At 42.2% G+C, this 17,651-nt stretch overlaps 1 protein-coding gene across 5 annotated transcripts in view; it reads left to right on the top strand.

Moving 5' to 3' along the window:
- Positions 1-17,651, top strand: part of LTBP1 (latent transforming growth factor beta binding protein 1) — a 456,910-nt gene that overhangs the window by 150,209 nt on the left and 289,050 nt on the right. For all 5 annotated transcript variants that reach the window (XM_070379745.1, XM_070379744.1, XM_070379747.1 and 2 more), the window contains exon 4: positions 6,464-6,633. In XM_070379745.1, the coding sequence (XP_070235846.1) occupies positions 6,464-6,633 (170 nt within the window). The remainder of the gene's footprint in view (positions 1-6,463; positions 6,634-17,651) is intronic.

The raw sequence follows: 17,651 nt of genomic DNA, 5'->3' as shown, positions 1-17,651 counted from the left end.
TTTCTTTCTTTCATCCTGATGATAAACCTGAATGCCTTAACTGTAAGGGAAAGAGTTCACTTCCGTCAGAACCCGCCTTCTGGGGGAAGCATTTTATGGCCTGTTGGAGGCTCCCTTCTGTGAGGTCCACAGCTCTTAAGTGGAAAGGGGCTTGGGCTTTGCCAGATCCTCCCACCCACTCCACAGGTCAAATAATGGATTTAGTGGAAATATGGAAAAATTTAGTCCATTCTTAGGCCAAAAATTGCCACTATGAAGGCAGAAGTGTAAACAGTGTGTGACTAATCCTTTCTTTTAAGGAAAGAAGTTTTATGTAATTGTTTCCCTTCTGCTCACAGAGATACAGAGGTTTCCACAGATTCAGGTCTTCAGATGCCTGGCTGTACCCCTAACTTCTGGCCTGCTGCTGCTAAGTCGCTTCAGTCGTGTCCGACTCCTAGCGACCCCATGGACTGCAGCCTACCAGGCTCCTCCATCCATGGGATTTTCCAGGCAAGAGTACTGGAGTGGGGTGCCATACTTTTCTCCTTTTCCGAGGGTCACTAGTACAGCACCCACCAAGTAGGACCCAATGCAGTCTCACTCCTGTCACTAATGTTGATAAAATAACACTGCCCAGGGGGCTGGCAACCTGCAACCCAACCCAGGGGCCTTTTACTAATTGATTATTTCCCTGCTTTTTTTGCAGCAGTTTTCAGGTGGTTCTCTTTACCTTCCACCTAGAAACTTTCTTTCGCTTGTCATTTCTGCATCTGTGTTACTCTTGTTTTTAACTGCTCCTGATTTTTTTCTTCGCATTTTCTCTTTATGTCCCTACCACTAAGTGTGACTATCCTCCAAGAGGGTAGTTCCATAGTTTTTCTTTCTGCCTTTGAATAAATTGGCCCCTCTTAGAACATCACTAAACCCAGAGGCTTTCTGTATCTTCTCCCCAGAGAGCCACCCCATATTTCTATCTCCCGAACAAACATAATTCTCTCCCTTGCACATGGGCCCTTTTTCCTGATCACACTGACTCCGCAGACCTCTTTGCCTTTGCTTTTTGTCTTGGACTTGAGCCAAAAATACCTGTCCAGTCAACCAGGCTGGAAACCTTCATCTTCACTTGGCTCCTTTTCCTTTTGTTTCTCTTCACACCTTAATTTAATCCTCAAGTCCTATTACCCCTTCTGGTAGTGACCTCTGGCCAGTTGGGGATTTATTCCCTTTAGATGTTGTCTAAAAACTTCTTGCCATAGGAGATGAAGAGTCAGCTTACTCATTTCACCTCTTGCCCCTCACCCTACCTCTCAAAAGAGTTGTGTACTTTTCAGAGTTTCACTGCCTCTTGCAGCCTCTGTTTCCTCTTCTGTCATCCTCATGGCTTAAGGTTGTGAATGTTCTCTCATGACCCTACATTCTGTAAGATGAGGGCAGTGACTCTCCTAGTCTTCCCTTCCCTTCCAGAATCTGCCAACCTCCTCCAGCTAAACATGTGCATTTATATCACCTAAGTTGGATACATGAGTTGTTTTTTGCAATATTGTCTGTGGGTGTTCCACTCAAGGCAAAGCGGAGCATAGGGTGCTTAGGTTGCTCCCTCTGTGTCTGTCCATTTCCAATACCTCTGTGCTGTTTGAAGGAGTGTGTTCCTAGCATCAAGTGGGTATGGATTCTCTGTTTCCATTCCATCAATTGCATATATATAGGATCAAGTTTCTCCAACATCGAAATCATGTTTTCCATTCTCATGACTCCCCCTCTCCCTCCTAGGATTATTCTCCTGAAGCTCCCTGTCCTCCTGGTTGCCTGGCAACCTTCCTTTTATGGAGAAACATGGGGAACTAGTCTTGAAGCTAGGGGATCTCCAAACACCAGAATGAGAGGGCCTTACTCTGGGGGAGTAAACTTTGTGGTTTATACCACACAGTTCCATTCTTTCAGAGAAGACTCATCTTTTTCCCTGATGGGAGTAGAAGCCCGACTTTGGCCGTTTCTTTGCTTGAACTGGGGAGAGCGGCTGCTTTCATATGTAGCCTTTTTAGTGAAGACATGAGTGTTCAGCCCTACTTCTCCTTGTCACCCTGTGCTTTACCTGGTTTGAGTATCCAGAAGCTGCCCATGGTCTCCCGGGAAGACGGCTTCCTCTGAGCCTGTACTCATGATGTGGTTTTTAGACCAGCATCTTTAAGCTGCCTTGTGACCTGTTAGGAGTCAAGAAGTCTTGACATCAATGTAGTGGTTCAAGACTGGCATTTAAAAGAATTAGAAGATATTTGTGTCATTTGCATCATAAGGATAGATACTGTTTTATAATACTTAGCTGTATTAAAAAACATAGGTATGAATGTGCACTGGATCTCCATGTAAAATGTTCTTCTTGCCGTTGGTTGAGATAAAAGAAGTTAAAATACTTAGGCATGGCTTCCTTCCTGCTATAACAGTCAACATTTCTCAGTCTGCCTTGATCTCTTACAGGTTTGCGGAAATGTTTCCTGTGTGTTGAATGAACGATGTGAAACCTTTTTAGTATCTTTGGTCAGTACCTGACCCACACATTAGAGAGGATGTTGGAGCCGAGACCCCAAGCTCTCTAGCTCTGTCAAATGTGAATTTCTTACTTGTGAGACTGAGTTGATATCTTGGGGAGGCCAGTGTCTTGAGGAAGGAGGAACACTGAGGGCTTGGGACAGTAGATGTTTGACAGAACAGTATTTTAATGTTTCAGTGACGAATGTGGCTGTCCTATTGATTAATAGCCAAATGTCAACTCTGGATTTCTTGTTTTATTCCTTACCTATAACTTTTAGGGCTTTTTTTGCAGGAAGGGAAAATATATGGGTGCCCCAAATACATTTTGAGCCAGAGGTCCTTTAGTTTTCATTTTAACCTAATTTCTTTAAACATTTTTGCCTTTCCCTTGAATTTTGTATAATGCTATTAGAAATCTGATTTTCATTAGTGATTATTGAGTTTTTTTTTTTTTTTGTTTTTTTTTAATGTAAAGGGATGAGGGAAGAGAGGAGAAAACTCTCAACTGAAAGGAGATTTTTTTCTTCCCAAAGCAATGGTCATACTTTGCCAACAAAGGTCCATCTAGTCAAGGCTATGGTTTTTCCAGTAGTCAAGTATGGATGTGAGAGTTGGACTATAAAGAAAGCTGAGAGCCAAAGAGTTGATGCTTTTGAACTGTGGTGTTGGAGAAGACTCTTGAGAGTCCCTTGGACTGCAAGATCAAACCAGTCCATCCCAAAGGAAATCAGTCCTGAGTATTCATTGGAAGGACTGATGCTGAAGCTTCAGCTTCAATACTTTGGCCATCTGATGTGAAGAACTGACTCATTTGAAAACACCCTGGTGCTAGGAAAGATCAAAGGTGGGAGGAGAAGGGGCGACAGAGGATGAGATGGTTGGATGGCATCACTGACTTGAAGGACTTGAGTTTGAGCAAGCTCCATGAGTTGGTGATGGACAGGGAAGCCTGGCATGCTGCAGTCCATGGGGTTGCAAAGAGTTGGACATGACTGAGTGACTGAACTGAATGTGTGTGTGTGTGTGTGTGTGTGTATTTGGAAGGCTGAGAGATGGTCCAAAGAGGCAATAACTGTGAAGGGTGAAATTAGAGGAAAAGACAGATGCCAGCTATGAAGGAGAAAATGAGGACGAGAGAGTAAAATGGTGATTTCGCTTACTATCTGTTAGTGGAATGACTGAGTGGACAGTGGCCTTGACTTGCCCCCACGTGGTGTCACTTCTTGTGGCTTGGGATCTTCATGAGGCGATGAGATGAAATGGCCTGTCTGTTCATATGTCTGTGTGTCTTTGTGAGCACAAGTATTTATTTACGTCCTCACATTGGAGGAAAGGGAAGGAGATGTATTTGTTCATTACCTTTCTGTTATGTTAGGGAAAAGCAGCCTCTACACATCTGTACTTTCAGCTCATTTATTGCTGCCTCTCACTTCCATGATTCAGAGGGGAGAGAAAGGGAGGACCTCACCTTAGAAGGCAGAGCCCACGGTCTCCTTGGCAGTGGTCAGAGCAGGAATTAGTTATTCCAGCTCTAAGGTCTTTTGGAATGCTGGGCTGTCCTCCTCTGAATGGGAGTCAGGCCTGAACATCTCTCAGCAGGTCCCAGCAGCATAGTGATGAGGTTGACAGCGTGGCTGGGGAGCGAGTTGCCTCTGAGATGAAAAAGAGGACTTTTCCTTTCGACAAGACCAACGGAGTTGCCTTGTGGTTCTTATCAGTCACCACCAGATGTGTCCAGCTGTTCCATTTTCTACTTCATCCCAGTCAAACATACTTAAAGTTCAAATCAACACTTACATCATCAAAACAAAAGTGTTTACAATGTTAAGCCTTAGGCTTTTAGTAACTTAAGTCATTTGTCTGGTGACAAAGGGAATGTCCTTCCATGGCATTAAGTCTGGGAAAATCTAGGCACAAGATGTATTTTCCTAGGCTTTCCTGGGACTGCAGGGTTGAAAGTGAGACTTAGATCACTGACTGGCTAAGAGGGGAGCACCCTTAATCCCAGCCTCTCTTGTTCCTTTGTCTCATGGATGCCTGGTCTCACAGAATAGCTCATCCATCCCAACTGCAGTGAACCCAAAAGGCTGGATTTATTCAAGACTCTGCTACTGCTTTTGATGAGACACTGTGTGGGTGTTTTTGGTGGCTTGATGATTTATCATTCATACTCACCAGTTGTGTCATTTCTTTGTCTTGTTCATATAATCTCTCATTAGGGCCCGTCTTTGAGTTTTTCCTGGCACTTTATTAGTTTGAGTATAACCCAGTCAACCATTTTCCCAACGTATGGTAGTTTGGAAATATTCAGTTCAAATGGCTTTAACATGTCACAATTGATAAAATTCAAGACCACACTAGAGAGAAGGTTTCCTTCCAAAGTCTCGGTTTGCTATTAAAATTCTCTGTCCCAACAATTTTAGCAAGTTTGTGTTTTCTGGAATTAATTGGTATATCTTTATATTTTCCATTGTTTGTCTTAGTGAATGATTTCAGTCCATCATGGAATGATTAAATCTGGATGAAGGCTTATTTTAAAGTATACAGTACATGCAGCAGTAGAGAACTGTCACAGAAGACAAAAAGTTTCACCCAGGAGGCTGAAAGCACAGTAATTGTGTTCAACAGTCCTCAGTTTTTTTTTTTATTGGAGTATAATTGCTTTACAGTGTTGTTAGTTTCTGCTATGCTCATGCTTAGTCACTCAGTTGTGTCTGACTCTTTGTGACCCATGGATTGTAGCCCACCAGGCTCCTCTGTCCATGGGATTTTCCAGGCAAGAATACTGGAGTGGCTTGCCATTTCCTTCTGTAGGGGATTTTCCCAACTCAGGGATTGAACCTGTGTCTCCTGCATTGACAGGTGGATTCTTCACCACTGAGCCACCTGGGAAGCCAGCTTATGCTGTTCAATGAAGTGAATCAGTTTGTGTGTGTGTGTGTGTGTATATATATCCTCTCGGAGTGGGGGGTGGGAGGGAGATTCTCAGATCTTGACTCATGTCATTGATGAAATTATAAGATTTTCATATATTGTTATTAGAGAAAGAAATGGCAACCCACTCCAATATTCTTGCCTGGGAAATCCAAGGGACAGCCCTAACAGGCTATAGTCCATGGGGTCACTAAAGAGTCAGACACGTCTTAGGGACTAAATGGTAGAATAGGTTGTTATTCTTACTGTTCTTAAGGACTAGTAATTATGGTGTATATTTATATATTATAGTAAATATTATGTTTAATATATATTATGTGTTTAATATATATTATATAATATCATTGGAAAAGACTCTGATGCTGGGAGGGATTGGGGGCAGGAGGAGAAGTGGACGACAGAGGATGAGATGGCTGGATGACATCACTGACTCGATGGACGTGAGTCTGAGTGAACTCCGGGAGTTGGTGATGGACAGGGAGGCCTGATGTGCTGTGATTCACGGGGTCGCAAAGAGTCGGACATGACTGAGCGACTGAACTGAACTGAACTGATACTTAACATAAGTTATATTAATTAAATATATTATATTAAATGTTACTTATTTGGCTGCACTAGGTCTTAGTTGAGGCATGTGGGATCTTTAGTTGAGGCACACGGAATCTAGGTTCCTGACCAGGGACCTAAGCCAGGCCCCTGCATTGGGAACTCGGAGTCTTAGCCACTGGGCCACCAAGGAAGTCCTGGTAGCTGCACTTTTTAAATACTTTGATAAATTCCATCAGTGATGGCCTGTATGTCCTTATCCTGCTTGACTAGACAGACAGACAGGATCCCCTTTCTGCTGGAGGTCAGTGATTAGTTCTTTATGTGCCATGACTACAGTTTTGAAGAAAAAAATTAGCCTGGCATGGCATTTTTATGCCCCTTTCTAAGTTTAACTGGTTTCTTATTCCTTCGTTCTTAGTTGCCTGTTAAAAGTCCGTTATTAATTTCCTTATCCTTTGTTTCTTTGCAGGAGGACACCCCTGTCTTCACAGAATGTGATGATACATCAGGGCCAGACCCAGGAATACGTGCTCAAGCCCACATACTTCACAGCCCAGAAGGTGATTTCTGGAGAGCAGTCCACTGAAGGTTCGCTCCCTTTAAGATTCGGGCAGGATCACGTGCCAGCACCTTTTCAGTGTGAGTATGTCCTGTGAGTCATCTCTCTAAGTTACAGAGTCACGGTTTGGAAACACTTTGCTCTGTGTAGATGGCTTTAATGTGTCACAGAAGATAAAATTCGAGAATTGTTTTTCGAAAAACCCATGCTGGTTCCTAAAACAATCAGACAGCAAGACAGTTGCCTTCTTCAGAGGAAAGGCAGAAAAATCTGGAGTGAGCCACCTGTAAATATGTTTCTGCAAGGTGGTTCCATTTCCATAAGATACTTGCTCTAATTTTCTGTACAGTTGAACGGCTGACATGTTTACATCGATAAACTATTTTCCTTGGTGAGTTAGCCAGGATTTGTTCCTTGTGAGATGTCTGCAGTGTCCTGAGTTACTCCGAGGTGCACCTACAGTGGGTATGTTTATGTTAGGAGGGCCACGTTTTTATTATATCAGTTAGACGGTGTGGCAGGTTTTCCCGAGTCTGTAAAGAGCTAGTGTATCAGTGGCCAGCGTGGTTAATATCTCACTGTGGGGGAAGTTCAGGGACGAGCCCTGGCGCAAAGGGTGGGGAATGGATGATTTGTGGTTTAGGTATTACAGAGTGTCTGCTGGCAGCATCTGGAGAAAATGTTCTTCAGTGAGGCGGCAGACCGTTCAAAGGGGAGAGTTGGATGCTCGTGCCTTCCAGCAGCTTCCTGCTCTGTCTCACGTTGACGGATGGCCTGCGCCATAAGCAATGAAAGGGAATGCCAGTTGTGAGGTTGAAAAGGACGGTCTTTCACCACCTAGGGTAGTGTGGAGAGCTGAGAGAATTCTTGCTACTGTTTGGCACTTCAGAAGACTGTGTTTCTACAGACTTGACTCCCAAGGCCCACCCCCACCTCCCAGGGTTGGTCAGTTAACAAAAAGAGTGGCTATTATAATGTGTGTACATTACACTTTTCATCTTTTGAGAAAACTGTGCTCTTGAGTTGAGGCTGGAACCCAGAGCAATGGTTTGAGGTGATTTCTTGGGGTAATGAGGGAAGAATGGAGAAATTGTATAGATCATCTCCATGCCCTTTAGGCAAGATAACTTCCAAGTTATATTTGCAAAACAATAGATGCATCCATCTTGTTTTTAAAGATCCTTTGATATCAGTGCTTGTAGATTGTTCTGTAGAGGTCTTCCTGAGTATATAATACTTTTCTAATCTCAATCTAAAAAATCAAAAAGAGCTACAATTTACTTTCTTGGAGCTTTAGGTAGATTGTATTTTGTAGAGGCTCTCCAAATTAGAATGTAATGGGAAGAGGTTTTGAAAACTTACTATCAAACTGATTAAAGAATTCTGAATTTCATGAAGATGTCAAGAAAATATGCTTTGAGAATCTCTGATATTAAGACTGGGGACCAGACTGTGGTTTGGGTTGGTTATTGATTATTACTGAAATGAAAATTCACACTGTGTGTGTACATATATTTGTGTGAGTGTGTTTGTGTATGTTTTAAACTCTCAAACCTTTGTTGAACTATGTTTTGGGAGATGAAATTACATTTTAGGAGAATGTTGGAGATGAAATTACATTTTAGGAGAATGTGAACTATCCATAAATGTCCCACTGATCATGTTTTTAAATGTAGTTTCTCCATAGGGGGGAGCTAGTTAAGTAATTTAGACTGATCATGATCACTCTTGGGTTCTCTCTCAAACCCATCAAAAGTTGGTGTTTAAAAAGAGGCCAAGGAACTAAATCAAACAGATGGGTATATAGAAGGGACCATGTGAGAGATGTGGCTATTTTCATTGGAGACCAGAGCTCTACTGAGAGCTGGAGGGCTAATCAAAGTTTTGAAAACAGATAACTTGGCAGGACTATTAAGGACACTAAAACACCAAGATTGAGTGAGAACAACAGTAGGAAGATTAAAACTAGAATCCAGGAGGTAAAAGCTGTGTCAGGAGAAGGACCTAAAGGTATTGTTGTCCTATATCCAGCTGTTCAGTAGGTACAGGGTTTGCCTCCCAGGCAAAAGGCAGAAGTGTTTAATCACTTCACTTTAATCTTTATAAAAGGGATCAAATGCAAACAGATTACTTTATTATGCTGAAGGATTTGAAGGTGCAACAGAGAGTAGATAATTCTGACTCTGGAAAAATAGAAGGTGATACAATCAGGTGGGCATGCTATTTCTTGGGATGAAAATGAGGGGTTAGTGTGTTATAACAGTCCACTGGCAGTGCTTTTGAGAAGCAGAGAGGACTAGAGAAAACACTAAGAAGAACAAATGTTGTTTCCCCCTTTAAATGGGATATATATATATGTATATATTTAAAATGTAGCCTACAGTAACTGGTGACCACTTGGTATAATATTGATAATTTATATACAAATGTTCATAGCAGCATTATTCATAATAGCCAAAGAGTGTGAACATTACCAAAATGTTCCTCAGCTGATAGTGGACAAACAAATGTACCACATCCTACAATCGGTTGTTCAGCCATTAAAAGGAATGTGACACATGCCATAACAGTTGTTCAATAAGGATGTGAACCTAGAGCTCTAAGCATGGAGTAACTTAATCAGCTTATCATAGGAGGAGGCAGCAACCCTGCAGGAGCCAGTGAATAAAGATTTGCTGTTGCCATTTGATGAGGGAGAAGGGAGTTGGTCAGAATAGCAGGGAAATGTTGAGGGGGTATGTGATCAGTTTAGTAAAGCAAGATGTGTTTGAAGTGTTAAGTGAAGCACTCACCAGGTAGAGTAGCCTAGGCTGGGAAACACAGACTGTCAAGTTGCTAGGAGGAATCAATACTTTATTGGAGTCTTTTAAAGTTTTGATGATATAACTCACCATCCCTCTCCAGTGTCTGCATGTTGCTTTTCCTATTTTGATCTAATTCATTTACCAGTTTTCTGGGTCACTTCCTAGTAACTGTCCTTCCTGGGTTGAGTGTTCTCTGGTTACTGGATATCTCTAGTGATAAGTTAATAATAGTGTTTCTCTTTATTCATTGGTCTTATTAGAGCTTAATTTGCATGAGTATCATTTAGAGCAGAAGTCTGCAGACTTTTTCTTAAAGGACCTGATAATATTTTAGGCATTGGGAGCTGATATGCAAATTGAGGATGTTGTATATAAGTATCTGGGTTTCCTTGGTGGTTCAGTGGTAAAGAATCCTCCTGCCAAAGTAGGAGATGTGGGTTCCATCCCTGGATTGGGAAGAACCCCTAAGGAAGGAAATGGTAACCCACCCCAGTAGTCTTGCCTGGAAAATCCCATGGACAGAGGAACCTGGAGGGCTACATTCCATGGGGTCACAAAAGAATCAGATACAACCTAGAGCGACTAAACAACAACAATATAGGTACTTATGTAACTATTTAAAATGTAGACATTTAAAATTTAAAAATTCTTAGCTGGTAGGTTTTTGTTTTTTTTTTAAAGTCAGATAGCTGGCTGGATTTGGCCCATGGACTGTAGTTTGCCAACTACCATGGGGAGTGACCATTTATGGCTAGAGAGTTTCTTTTGGGCTGATGGAAATGTTCTGGAATTAAATGATTATGATGGTTGCACAAACTGTGAATATGGTAAACCCATGTTATGTTAAAAATAACATGAAAATTCTTAGTTATTTGCAAGTAAATAAGTAATTATAAAAGCTTCAAGAAATGGAGGCCACTGGTTCTCTGAAAAGTGCTAAGAATGGTGTTGGGTAGAGGAGGTCTGCTTTTACCCATACCCATTTTTACCCATTTTTTGGTAATTTGTAGGACAGATTTGACTGTGTAAACCAAATTCTGTTGTGCTTGGTTTAGTAGAATTCATATTTTTAGTCTAGAGGGAGGAAAGTTGAAATGACATGATGATAACATTTAAAGATGATTTTATAAAAGCAGTTCAGATTATCTTAGTATCTACTGAAGTACAAACCCAAATATCTCACACTTAAAGAGATTAGTTTGATATAAAGCACTAGAAAAAGACCTTGAGGGTAAGGGTATTAAGTATTCACCCCAGACCATCTGCTTTTGTGCTTAAACACACACACACACACACACACACACCATGGGATGCTTAATAATATTGAAACCAGAAAATAATATTTGTATTATGGTCAATGGTGGAAGGACATTTTTTTATCTCAGGGTTAATAATGCAGAGCTTCCTAGGGTAGAATGTGGAGTTACTTTTATAAAAGAGTGCTTTAGGATGAGGAGAAACATCCCTTTAGCTGGAATAATTCCCTAGACTATTAATTTGCAAATTATACAGTCCTTGAACTGGGAAATTGGGGAATCTCTGATTTAAATATTTACCTGCTCAACTTTTTCCCCTTCTTACCTCAGTTTAATATTTGGAAATTTTTAGAAATGTAGACTTTTTAAATCAGGTTTCTCATTGTTTATTCTAATTGTTTTCCTATCAAGATGCTCTTAGCTTTTAAAAAGGTTAATTATATTTTAAAGTTGTCTATTGAAATTAGACCTGGGTGTTTTTTGGAAGGAATGATGTTAAAGCTGAAACTCCAGTACTTTGGCCACCTCACGCGAAGAGTTGACTCATTGGAAAAGACCCTGATGCTGGGAGGGATTGGGGGCAGGAGGAGAAGGGGACGACAGAGGATGAGATGGCTGGATGGCATCACTGACTTGATGGACGTGAGTCTGAGTGAACCCCGGGAGTTGGTGATGGACAGGGAGACCTGGCGTGCTGTGATTCATGGGGTTGCAAAGAGTTGGACGCGACTGAGCGACTGAATTGAACTGATTGAAATTTTACTTCAGATTCAGTGAAGTCAAAATCTTAAATTTCTGGAAAGGTAAATACCATCTTTTTATATACTGCCCAAAGTTTTAAAAATTGATACAAATCAGACTCTTAAAAGAGTTATTAATACCAGGTTATCTCCTCATGTGTTGAGGGACATGAGCGAGTGATTACTGGCATTGCAAATGTGATACTGTTCAATTATAAAAAGTTCAGGGAAGCCCGCTTTTAATTTTTACTTAAATTGTTAAACATAACCTTTCTGCTTAGGTAATCAGTGTTAGTGATGCAGGAAGTATGCATCAGCCCCATTAGGCCGCCTCTCACAGAAGAAAACCTTATCCTGCCTGCACTGGGACCCCCAGGAAACATCTTAGCTCTGGATCCTGTGGTCTGTGCTGACCCCTCCCAGTCTTTGCAACAAGCCAGTCAGCCTAGCTTCTGTCCCCGTCAGTCATGGGCTGACTGGAATTCCTGTCTCCCCCTTGTGAAGATAGGGCAGCCCCCCTCAGCAGGTCTGAGAGGGGGGCAGAGTCCAGTGGGCCACTTTGCTGCCCAGGTCCCTGCAGCCCAGTTCTTGCCAGACTGCCATCCGTGTTTCCATACTGTGAACAGCACAGTCCCTCTGGGTACATGGGCTTCCTCTTTTAGCAAAACTATGGTTGGATGTGCTAGCATTAGCTGTCGGGCTATGTTCGCACTACCACCAAGAAGCTTAAGACTTGAACGTATCTCAGGATTTGGTGACAAGTGTTGTATCTCCCCTGGAGAAAAAGTTCCTGTGTCTGCAGTCAAGATTTTCTCTGGTTGCAGACTGATAGAGCGAAGATGTTACCATTAAAATTGCCTCTTCCCGGTTGTCCTGAGAGAAGAGAGTAGTTCTGCAGAAGGTTAGAGGAGAACATCCAAGAATTTTGCTTTAGCAAAACAAATCTGAAGTTTAAAGGATAGGCAGGCAGTATTTGGCCTGGACGGTTGTGCCTGTGCCAGCCATTTCAAGACAGTGGCAGGAATATTCATTAAAGGCTCTGGATGCCCAATGCCAGTTGCCGAATCTTCACAGGGAGGGAGTCAGTGGTGAAGTTCAGAGCACCCACTGTAGATGGGAGTTGGCTTTAGAGTAAGGAAGACCCAATTCATCCTCCATGCATTGGGCCTTTGCAAAAAAAAAGGGGAGAAGCCGTAGAGTGGCAGCTAGATGAAGGCAAATAGTAAGTACAGATGAGAAGCTTTGGAAGCAGATTCTTAAGTACAGGATGAATTTGCAGTATGGGAGACCTCTGGAGGAGGAACAGTTTGAAAATGTGAGTGAAGAAGAATCCGGTCCTGAGAACCACCCTCACCTCATCTGGGTGTTGAAGGTTAGGATACAAACCATAGGAAGATCATCCTATTGGATGGATGGGATGATCTCCCTGGTGAAGGGAGAAAAGAGAAGGAGAAATCCAGGGTGCTGGCAGTCCCAGGTCTCTGAGATGCCCTCTCTGATAGATCCTGATTGGATGGGAGCCCCACCAGGGCAAAGCTTTGCAGATGGACAAAGTGGGCACTTTGGAGAGAGGAGAGTTCTGTAGATGTACTTTCTTCAGTGCTTGAAAGTCCTGGTCTCCTGGAAACCAGCTTTAGCTTGTCATGTGCGGCTTAGTGTGTCTCGAGGGAATAGCCCCATACCAGTCCAGCCAGCGCTAAGTGACAGTGGAAGTTGTTCCAGCCAGAAATGACCTCACATGAAGCTGACTAGCTTACATGAAACAAACTAACGAGCAATTTCGCACTCAAAAGGGATATTAAGATACCTACTGCCTTGAAGAAGAAGGAAGGATGGTGAAACTCTGTGCTTTTCCCCTTGTAAAATCAACAAGTTCCTGAAGCTACTTGGTCACCCACATAGTCTGTGTGGAAATCGAGAACCTTGAGCCAGTTTCCCAGCCATGTGGCAGTGTGGATCTTAGCACTGAGATGGCCAGAAGAAAATCACCCAGTCTTCAATAATCCTGGTAATATCCTTGTTGGCCTAAAAGCCTAGACAGCAAAGCCTCAGCACACTGGGTGTAAAAAGTGCTTGAGGAAGCAGGCAGGTGCATGCGAGTGAGTTGATGTCCTTAAGAATTCAGATTCCATTAAAGGGCGGAGTATTGCCTGTTGTAGAAGCAGTTTCATGTGTGGTCTTGCTGTGGCCACTGTGTCTCCGTTGAGGGGCGAGGGTGCGTGGTTTGTTTCATCCAGGAGTTGTTTGGTCACATCTTAGTCCGGGAAGGTATGTGAGCATGAGCTTCTTGCTGCCTGATTACTCACGCACAGTTTAAGAGAGCGGGTGGTGGTAGACACAGATTGATTATAAACACTGCCAAGAGGCTTATCCAGCAATATGAAAACAGTGGAGGAAAACCTAGAGTGAGAGGATTATGTAACCTAAATTCCCCAGTGGGTAGCCTTCCGTGCCAGAGAAACAGGCTCTTTAATCCCAAAGGGCCCAAGATTTCATAACAAATAAACCGATCCAAGGATATTGCTGGGTGTTGAGACTGAGTTCAAGATATTGAGAAACACTGTGTGGCTCCAGAATATTCTGTGACCAAACTGTGATATTTCTAAGGAAAAATAAGACACAGGAATTTACGGTTTGCCTGAGGCAAACTACAAAGCAGCATTTTGGGAGGAGAAAAGTTGCATTTGAAAAAAGCTGGTGCCTACTCAGCCTTAGGATTTATTTACCAGAAACCCAGGGCTTGCCTTGATTTTTCTTCTAAATGGGAAAATAATCTGCTATAAAATTAATCATCATTAGAGTTGAATGATATTTTTGATACAAGAATACTGTTCATGAGATGTTATATTAATAAAAGGAATTAAAGTAGAATGCTGTGTCTTCTTGTGGGTCAGTCTTCTTATAGAAAGGCCCTCTTAGCATTGAAATGATGGCCTTGTGGTGAATCTGTACCCACTTTGTGGAGGTAAAGAACTCAGGACCTTTTTGGGTGTGTTTTTATATGACATTTATTAAAGAAGTTTTTGCATTGTAATTTTCTGTGATTTTAGTTGGGCATTAACTTTCAGTCTTGACTTAGTATTAGCCTCTTGTGAAATTGAAATGTACCTAAGCTAAAAGCCAGCTGCCCTCATTCTCCCTTGCTCTTCTCAAGCAAAGGTAGTAGAACTTAATACATAGCCGAAGTAGGAGGAAAACCCTTTTCTCTAAGAGGTAACTGCAACATGGTTGTATAAGTAATTCTTCTGGCAGGCAAGTTTTCAGTGATGAGATGTGTGTGTGTATGTGTGTGTGTATACACAAACAGACAAATATATTCAATCAAATATATAAATGTATATTATTTAAACTTTTACTTTTTGCAGCTTCTTACATTATCTATATATATCTATATAGCAAGTACCCATTAAAAAATATCTCTTGTAGCCCTAACTCTGCTTCACATGTTTCTCCCAGGGTCCTTGGTGGCTCAGTCAGTAAAGAATCTGCCTACAATGCAGGAGACCCAGGTTGGATCCCTGGGTCAGGATGATCCCCTGGAGAAGGGAATGGCTATCTGCTTTAGTATTCTTACCTGGAGAATCCCATGGACAGAGGAGCCTGGCAAGCACCAGTCCATGGGTCACAAACAGTTGGACACAACTGAGCGGCTGTCACTTTTCAAGTACCCATTAAAAAAAATTCTTGTAGCCCTATCTGTGTTTCACAAGTTTCTCTCAAGGTACCAGTTTAACTAAATGAAAACATCTTAAGTAGGCAGTGTTTGGTCTTGGGAAAAACATCATAGTTACTTAAAAAAATCCCTGTATCCTAGAAACAGATTGGAAAGCTTTGCTGAAAGCAAGCAAGCAAGCTAACATCCATAGGACTGGTGAGAGGGTGTTGGTCGTGGTTCTGGTCTATGGCCACTGGGCTTCTTGTGTGGGATTGAGCCGTGTCCCTTAATGACGTCCAGAACCACATGCAGTAGACAGCTGCCGCTGCTTGTTTTAATGATCACCATTTAACAGCTACAGGTGCACCTCATGATCGCAGCCGCCTGCCTCAGAGCCAGCAGAAACCAGAGTGCTTCCTCCCACGTGGTTCAGCTGACATTCCACAGCAGGCTGCTGAAGGGGCCTCTGCTTTGGTTTTCAGCGTTACAGAGTAGTCTTCCCCCAAACAAAATCTTTTAATTTTATCTTCTCCCTCTGTGATTCAGTTAGGTAGTTATTTTCTTGCCCTGAGACTTTTTTCCCTTTGTTTTTGTTTGACTGTAAATATTTAACGAAAATGGGCAACTGTTTAAGCGTGCTTTGGTTTGTTTTTATAGCGTGAGAAGGAGGTACATATATTTCTGTTAATGCCCTCCTGACCTTTTAAACTTTTTTTCCATGACATTTTATTCATCCTAGAATGAATAAAAATATACATCTTATTTATTTCTTATATTCTTGAGTCCTCCCTCTTGCTGTAGCTTCCCAGTGGGTCTAGTGGACCTTCCCACCCCTTGACTTTGGTCTTGGCCTTGTGACTTGCTTTGACCAATGAGTGTGGGTAAAATGTTAGGGAGCCAGTGAGAGGCCTGGTGTGGTTCCACTCTTTGTTAATGAGAAAGACATATATCTGGTCTGCTGATGCACTGTCTCCTTTAATGTCTACCTCTTAATTTAGGTGACCTTATCAGCAGGGCAGAAGACTTAATTTTTGAAATAATCTGGACAAGTCAGTTAGTCCAGCAGAGTAGACAATACTGTTTTAATCATATAGGATATATATAGATGAACAAAAGTTAATATGTTCATTTTCTTGCTTCATTTTCTTGACTTCATTTTCTTGCCAGAGTGGATTAGAAAACTGAAAGGTGTTTAAGTCACGAAAAGTGATCTGAGCTGATGAGCTGCCTTAGAAGGTATCTTGGCAGAAGAGCTTCCCCCAGCAGGGATGATATCGATGAAATGAATCAGAATCTCTCTTAAGGTATATGTAAGGTAGAGCTAAGCAGTACACGATTGTAACAAAAGTGTAACACCACATAGAAGCAGAAGCAGCCGGAGAGAAACTTTATATTACATTAATGTTGGGTAGAAGAAGTTCATCAGCCTTTTCGGAAAGGACGCAACATATAATGGGTGCTAAAAGTGGCGTGGATTCTCACCGTCTGTACAGTTACTGAAATACGCCTGTCTCCGTGAGTGCTGGCTGTTCCTGGATCTTCCTGGGGCTTGTCCCCCTTACTGCCGCACACAGCTGTGCTGCACCATTCCATCACTTGGGATAATCCCACAGAGTTGTGTACTTCCCTGGTGGCTCAGATGGTAAGGAATCTGCCTGCAATGCAGGAGACCTAGGTTCAGTCCCTGGGTGAGGAGGATTTCTTGGAGAAGGGAATGGCAGCCCACTCCAGTATGCTTGCCTGGAGAACTCCATGGACAGAGAATGGTGTGCTACAGTCCACGGGGTTGCAAAGAGTTGGACAAGACTGAATGACTAACACACACGCACACACTGCATTGGGGGCAGAGACTGTAGCTAACACGTGTCCTGCTTGTACCCTTCCCTCTAACACTGCATGTCCTGACATCTCAGAGCATCAGATGTTGCTTTTTAGAGAAGGAAACACCAGCCGATTTCTATTTCTTCACTCTATTTTTTAGCTCTTTTTCCTGTCCACCCCCTTACTTCTAAGAAAACTTGGGGTGGGCTGGCAATGGACAGAGAAGTGGATGGGTCAGTTCCATCATTTCCTCAAGACTGTTGAAACATGTAAAGAATTGTTTTGCCTGGCTTGGTTTCAGTAAGACCTGCTGTTTTACCACATGTATGTCTGAGCAGCCATTAGGATTTTTGGTTTCAGGATTCTTGCTCATATGGATTGGAGAATGTCCAGTTTAGAATTCGTTAGTGAGTGTGGATAGGAACACTTTCAGTAAGACTTCCAAAACCCCATTATACCTTTTATTCATTCATCACTGTTTTTGGTATGGGTTTGCAGGCAACCACGGTGCTTGGTGGGGAGTGTGTATAAATTCATATCAGATGCACTCTGCCATGTCTTGAACCTGGAAATACAGCAAAAGTAGATACCTTTTTAAAAAGGAGTTTTAAAAATACTCAGTGGAGAAAGTGATTCATAATGTTTCTTGTCAGGGATCCCAGTTTCCAAACCACACCTTAATATACCTCAGGAACATAAAAAATATATTTAAAAAACCTGCTCTTGGCATTGTAAGTTATATTCATGTCTCTAAAGGTCAGCTAATTAGGAAATTTGGACATAGGCTCATTTGTCTTCCCAAAAGACAATATGTGGATTGCA

The sequence above is a fragment of the Bos mutus genome, chromosome 11 (assembly GCF_027580195.1).
Source record: "Bos mutus isolate GX-2022 chromosome 11, NWIPB_WYAK_1.1, whole genome shotgun sequence".
Lineage (NCBI taxonomy): Eukaryota > Metazoa > Chordata > Mammalia > Artiodactyla > Bovidae > Bos > Bos mutus.
This window is presented reverse-complemented; position numbering and strand designations above follow the sequence as displayed.